Source organism: Trachypithecus francoisi, unplaced genomic scaffold, assembly GCF_009764315.1.
Source record: "Trachypithecus francoisi isolate TF-2019V2 unplaced genomic scaffold, Tfra_2.0 Lachesis_group10, whole genome shotgun sequence".
NCBI lineage: Eukaryota > Metazoa > Chordata > Mammalia > Primates > Cercopithecidae > Trachypithecus > Trachypithecus francoisi.
In genome coordinates this window covers 29,350,167-29,357,766 of record NW_022681455.1, presented here as the reverse complement: position 1 = coordinate 29,357,766, position 7,600 = coordinate 29,350,167, and the positions used below count along the sequence as shown (strand labels likewise).

General features: G+C 35.4%; 1 protein-coding gene across 1 annotated transcript; it reads right to left on the bottom strand.

The window, feature by feature from the left end:
• Positions 1-1,462: 1,462 nt before the first annotated feature.
• Positions 1,463-2,425, bottom strand: LOC117088512 (putative olfactory receptor 2B8). The gene has a single exon (XM_033219809.1). The coding sequence runs from the start codon at positions 2,423-2,425 to the stop codon at positions 1,463-1,465; it is 963 nt and encodes a 320-aa protein (XP_033075700.1).
• Positions 2,426-7,600: the final 5,175 nt, after the last annotated feature.

Here is a 7,600-nt window from a genome sequence, read left to right as displayed (position 1 = left end):
CTACTGTAAATTCACACAAATGAATGTCCCATCTGTTTTTTTCTTTTCTATTCGGAATGATGAACACCATCATCTCCACAAGATGACAATAAATGATAAAAATATAATGAGATATATTGCTAGGAGAAATGTTCTTTCAGGTATTTTTTTAAAGACAAGGTCTTTGTCTCTCACCCAGGCTGGTGTGCAGTGGCATGATCATGGTTAACTGCAGCCTCAACCACTTGGGCTTAAGGGATCCTCCTGCCTCAGCCTCCCAAGTAACTGCGACTACAGGCATGCACCACAATGCCTGCTAATTTTTTATTTTTTGTAGACATGGGGGTCCTACTATGTTGCCCAAACTGGTCTCAAACTCCTGGCTTTAAGCAATCCTCCTGCCTTGGCCTCCCAAAGTAATTGAGATTACAGGCATGAGCCACCATGTCAGGCCAAGAGTTTTTTATTATGTCAAAACCAGACACTTTAAATGAGTTGTAGGCCTTTCATCCACCAACCATTACATAATGATGTAGAGTCTCTGAAATAGGGTACTGGGGATACATATCCTATATACAGGAAGAAGGTCAGAAACTACTGGATTTCTTGTCTTTCAGTTTGAAAAGAATTGCTATTTTCCATTTGGCCTGCTGGGAATAGCTATTATAATGCTCATGAAGATTATTGAGCACCAACAATAAAATGCATACTGATTGGGCAGCAATATGTTTTTAAATCAAAGTCCATTACTGAGAGATATATGCGTCCTCCATATGTTAGCCATTAAGAAAAACTTCTGTAGAATGAGGTGTAGATATAAAGGAATACACTAAAAGAGATGGTTAGGATTACCTAAGAGAATAAGTAGGCACAGTCATTGCACAGAACTTTCTATATTTGCACTCCTTTTTCTCCCAAACAGCGTAGATGACTACAGCATGCATTTGGCTCACTGAGAATATACCATCCTAATACTGACTAAAATAAAATTAGATAAAATAAAATTAGATAAGACAACTATGCTTACAATATCCAAAAGAAAGAATATGCAAGGAGAAAATGAAGTTTCTCTTGATTATTTCTGGGTGCATTCTAATGTTGTGGCGTGATTTAGTCATTTTCCTTCTTTCTAAACAAGTCTTATGATTATTTTCTTAATCATTAGTTTTAACGTGCTAGGTGATAAAAAAATTTCATTTTGGTTAATTTTAAAATCCACTAGGAAAAACAACATATATTAATAAAAATGTAACATTTTGTTTAAATCTATGGGCATTCATTACTTTTAGAACTCTGTTTCATTATTTCTGGGGAAGGATAATAAATAATTTTCTTGCTATGAAATACATAGATAACAATAGTCACAATCAGCCACTGTTATTTGGGGATGGGAGGAATAATGGAAGATTGCAGTTGGCAATTGACAGTTGACCATTGGCATTCTGGGAGTGTGGAATTTGAATTGTAAGAGGACTGCATTCTCCTAAGCCACGTTCTGACCTTGCTCTTGTTCTCTTCCTAGTAGCTTCTTCACTGCTCCCTTAACATCCTTATTTCTCAAGGTATAGATGAGGGGATTGAGCATTGGAGTTATGAGTCCATAGAAAAGTGCAAGAAGCTTGCCCTTCAATTTGGCTGTGTTGCTCTTAGGTGCCATATATGCATAACCACTAATGGCAGAGCCATAGAACATAATAACCACCAGCAGATGAGACCCACATGTATTGAAGGCCTTCTTGCGACCCTCAAAAGATTGGATGCTTACTACTGCTTTGACAATGTTGATGTAAGAAAACAGAATTAATCCAACTGGGATGACCTTTATGACCACCACAGCTGCATACATCTCCACTTCATTGATCCATGTATCAACACATGATAACTGAAGCATGGCAGGTACCTCACAGAAGAAATTCTCCACTTGGTATTGACCACAGCGAGATAACAAGAAAGTCAGCACTGTTTGCACCAAGGAGTTGCTGAAACCTGTTACCCAAGCCACTGCTGCCAATTGCTGGCATAGCCGAGAATGCATGATAACCATGTAATGGAGTGGCTGGCAAATTGCTATATAACGATCAAAGGCCATTACTGAGAGAAGTACACATTCAGTGGATCCTAGACCAAGGAAGATGAAGAGTTGAGCTATGCATCCTATGAAGCTAATGTCTCTCTGGTGGCTCCGTATATTTATCAGCATCTGGGGAACTGTGGAAGTTGTATAGCAGAGGTCCAAAAAGGAGAGATTGGCCAGAAAGAAATACATGGGTGTATGGAGTATGGGATCAAGGCAGGATAAGATAATGATGGCTGAATTCCCAACAAGGGTCATTATGTAGAAGATGGAGATGACCACAAAAAGAGCCATTTCTAGTCTGGGCCATTCAGAGAAGCCCACCAGAATAAAGCCATTGTTGTAATAAAAGGTGTTATTGAATCTTCTCATTGCTGTGACACTATATGCTGGTAATACCAAAGCCAGAATTTTAGAAGCCTGATTATCTTGTGCTTAGAACTAAATGTTAGCTCATAAATCTGCATGCAATAGAGAAACTGCATAAAAGAAAACAAATTCATTAGTGTGTTTCCTCTTATAACCTCAGTAAGAAAAATGAATTTTTAACAATTATATATCTATATTTTAGCAATCATATTTTAATCCACGATTTTAACTTAGTAAACTCAGAGTTTACTAAGTTTTATTTAGGAGTTTACTAAGAGTTTACTAAGTAAAGAGGTTTTCAAGAATTCAGATAGTAAAGACTTATTACAAAATGTTTGTTATATAAAGGTATTGGATCTATGAAGATTAAGGAAAATGGAGACTTCATTGGAGCTCCATTAAACCTCTAATTTACTCAATATGTTTCTTAACCATTCAATTTAATTTATCTTCTTGCTGTTTTTTAGTGCATTTCTATTATAGAATGTGGAAATTGCCACTGATGAAAGATACTATTGGTTAGGGAAGGTAAATTCTCCTTTCTGCTTATTGTAATTAATATGAATAAAACTCCAAGGACTGAAGGCAATACACTCATTAAATTAATTTAGTATTGTATTTAGTCAAGACATTAGTAAGAGTTAACATGACTAGGACTAACAACACACAAAATATTCATTTATTTTGCTTATGTCAAAAACATTTATATTTATATTAAATAATGTATACTTACGAAATGGGAAATGTTCCCTTGTCCCCCTCACAGGGCGTGCGATGGAGTGTGGCTCGCTTCTTCAGTGTCCTGCTGCTCAAACTTCTAGGGGAGTTTACAGATGGGCAGGCTATGGGGCTCCAACCCGACGGCAGTGTCTCGGAGTGAATGTTTAAGCTGAAACCCCAGTGGACCTGTGTTACAGGGTGCTCTTTCAGTTTGCCATCTATAGGCAGCTTGCGTTAGTTACCTCAATTAGACGCTCTATCTTGTGGCAAGGACAGAGGGCTTTCTGTATCCCAGGTTCTTGCCTTGGTGTACCGAAAGAATCGGATCACACGTGGGCTTGGAGAAGGAGTGTCAAGTTTTATTGAGAGGAAGTAGCTCTCAATAAATGGAGCCCGAAGAGAGACGGTCTTTCCCTGGAGTTGGGCTGCTCAGCGGCCCGATCTCCTCTGGCTGCCCTGGCCAAACTCCGACTCATCCCGCTGATCTGCTGGCGTCCGTCGGTACACTCTTCCGCCAGCGTGCTCCCCTGGGCGTCCTCTCGACGCCCAGTTGCTTACCCGCTACTCTCGCCACCCAGCAGCTTCTGTCTTCTTCTGCTGATGTGCTCCTCTGACGTGTGGCTCCCTGTGTGTCTGGCCGCTAGGGTCTCAGGTTTTTATAGACCCAAGATGGGGCATGGTGGGCCAGGGTGGTCTTGGAAAATGCAACATTTGAGGACGAAAGCAGGAGCGTCTGTCCTCACCTAGGTCCACTGGGGTGGAGCCCTGCCTTTCTCTACCCAGTACTTCCCTGCCATATCACTTATGTCAACATGAACTACAAAAATGTTTGTGGTTTCTACGGATGCTCTCACTATTTCTTATTTAGCCACATATCCATGAAGAAAGAGTATCAAAACAGGCTTTCCTATAATCTTCGATATCACATAATCTTCTGTTTTCTGGGAAAATATGCCTACACAATGGATGTTATATAGCAAAGTGGAAAAAACTGCGAAGCGTACCTAAGAAAATCTCTGGTGTTTGTCTTAGATGTGGTAATTGTCAAATATATGATCATGCACACATACACATACATATCAATATACACACATTATCTGCATTCTTCATTTTCATTACGTGTAAAACATATATATAATTTCAGTGAGAATGTTTTATTGAAGCTTTGAACTATGTACAATGTGTCACATAAATATAAATATTACTATTAAAGTAGTAATAATTATCATTCATAAAATGATTCTCAGTGAAGGTCTTTTATAAGCAATTTACATATAGCATTTCATTTCATTTTTAAATAATTTTATTTATTTTCAATATAAAGTTGTAATTCTTTTTATTCACCTTTTATTGCAAATTTTTGGACAGTTTTAAGTGAATTCATTCAGGTTTTTACTATTTTTAAACTGATAGATAAAATTGTATGCATTTATGAAAAACATGATATTTTGAAGTACATATACATTGTGGAATGACTAAATCTAGCTAATAAACATATGCATTACCTTACATGGTTACCATTCTTGTGTTGAGAACGCTTAGCATCCACTCTGTCAGCATTTTTCAAAAATACGGTATATTGCTATTAACTATAGTCACCATATTATACAATAGATCTCTTTAACTTATTCCTCCTGTTTAACTGAAATCTTGTATTCATTGACCAACATCCCTCAGGTCCCCCTTGCCACCCACCAGCCCCTGGTAACTACCATTCTATGAGATCAACTTTTTAGCTTCTACCTATGAGTGAGATTATGCAGAACTTGTCTTTTAATGCCTGATTTACTTCATTTAATTCTCACAAATTAACTAATCATATCCATTTTACAGACAAGGACACTGAGTTTTAGAAAGTTTAAATAGTTTGCCTCCAATCACAGAGGTAGTAAATGGCAGAACAGGCCTCAGAGTCCTGGTATACCTCAGAGTAAACTCTATGCTTTTAACTATTATTGCATGTAGCCACCAGGATTAATGAACAAGCCTGTGGCATGTGAATAGTTAAGAACTCACTCAGTAAAATGTTTTTTTAATGACATTAGATATTATCTGGTAAACAGAAAAATCTGTCATCTCCAGTTATCTGCAAGTCAGAAATTAAGGCCACTCTTCTGTCTCAACTTAGAGATAACAAAGCACATGAGGCAGAGCGGGACTGTGCCCTGGGGCAAAAGAAAGTAACCTGATTTAGGAGCCAGCACAATTACATAATAAAACTAAATAGAAAGTAAAATTGCTGGAAGAATGAAACATTTCAACATAATTTATGAATAATTACTATCCTGAGATCCAATTATTTAAAAATTCTACGAAGTTCGTAAAATGAAGTTACTAAAGGCACAACACCAAAAAGATTACTATACAAATAACTCAAAATAAAAAATGTTAAACACCACCAAGAGTTTAAAAATAAAAGAATACTATTTTAGAAAGTTAATATTTTACCTAGAAATTTCTTCTAAAGAAAATATTCTAGATATGTAATCTGATGCATATAAATATTTACATGCTAGGATATGCATGATTAATATATTCACATTATTGAAAAATTACATAAAATAATCAATATTTTAGAATAGAGAATTGTTGAATATGTTTTGCTTATCAATAAAACTAATTTTAAATATGTAGTGCCTTTTCATGATTCTCACAATATCTTAGTACATGAAATAGGCATAATATAAAATATGAAGTTTTAAAAATATTGTTGAAATTTATGTAAATATAAGCTTATAAAAGCATGAGCAAATACAACAAAAATGATAATTGGGATTATCTCTGGGTTTGACATTATTATTAATTTTCATTATATGACTGTAGTCTACTTTTCCAAACTTTATTCAGTAATTAGACATTATTTTTTACAATTAGTTAATATAGTAGTTCCCCCTTATCCTCAGGGGATACTTTCCAAGTCTCCTAGTGGATACCTGAAACCACATATAGTACCAAACCCTATTTTTCCCTATACTGTGCATGCATACTTTGATAAAGTTTAATTTATAAATTAGGGGCAGTAAGATATTAACAACAATAACTAAACTAAAATAAAACAATTATAAAAGTATACTATAATAAAAATTATGTGAATGTGCTCTCCCTCTGTTTCCCTCCCTCCCTCAAAATACCTTATTGTACTCTACTCACCTATTTTCAGACCGTGGTTGATGGTGGGTAACTGAAACCACATAAAGTGAAAGTATGGATAAGGAGGAATTACTGTATATAATAGATGTTATTGAACATGGCACCTCCTCCAAGCATGATATTTCTTATTACTGAGTTCTTGTTATAGTGTTTCCATTCCCATATATTATATTTGCTCTTGTGCTTGAAATCTTCCCTCTCCAGACACGATTAAATCATTCCAACAGGCAGTTACTGAGACTGGCGCCTGCATATATTCCATTTATTTCATATCAGTTTTATGCCCTTGGGCAACTGACTCAAGTAACTGTCACACGGAGGTTGTTATAGGGATTCAATAAGTTGATGTAAAACAGCACATAAATGGACAAAAAAAAATTTTGATGCTAAATGGTTGCTTTGTTGTAATAATTATCTTTCTCTGATGGCTAATAATATTTTAGTTTAGCCATCTATTTATTTACAGTTAATCATATTCATAGTACAAATATGTAGAATTATTTGACAGATGGCAAGAAAAAATTGAAAGTTTAATTCCTTTGGGTTAATGTATTATCCTGTTAAAATTTGTACTGTTCTCTTATATATATCATTGACCATGCATATTGAGATGTGTTTGATATAAATATGAGAATTTTCTCATGGAAAGAATAGATCATTCTACAGTATATGAAAACTTTGATTCATAGGTGGTCATTTGGACAGTGCAGAAGAACTTCAGACCAGAGAAAGCATCAAAGGGGAGCAAGGCAATGAAAACAGAAATGAAATAACAAAAACCAGATTTCACCATGTTGTTAATGGCCAAATGTAACTTCTACCACTTTAAAGGATATCATTCACTACTGATTTCAGAGGAATGGAAATAAAGATAGAGAGAAGCATCCTAATCTTAATTTTGTTATCTGAAAAAAAAACTATAGGAGTAGCTTTTATTATAAAAGGGCAGATTTCAAAGATTTGTCATCACATAGTCTAAGCAGAAGGAGTATTCATAAAATATTTTTATGTCCTACTTCATCTAAACATATCTCACAACAATAATTCAAGATGTTTTTCTCATGTTTTCTTTAGTAGTATAAAACATCTTTTCTCTTATTTTCAATACAAGATGACATCATTGTGAGCAAAATGCATGATCAAATTGCTTTTGGAAAGTATATCTCTTTGTACTGTGTATGCTACCTAACTGGTAAAACAGCAAACTCATTTGCAAAGTGCATGACAGCAAACTTTCTATATACTCTTGTGGGGTGCTGCCAAAATGAATTTATAGTACTTTTAAACCCATTGGTAATCATTTTCAAA

Excerpts from the sequence above, each read along its gene's own strand:
- LOC117088512 (XM_033219809.1), bottom strand. The coding sequence starts at position 2,425 with ATGAGAAGATTCAATAACACCTTTTATTACAACAATGGCTTTATTCTG.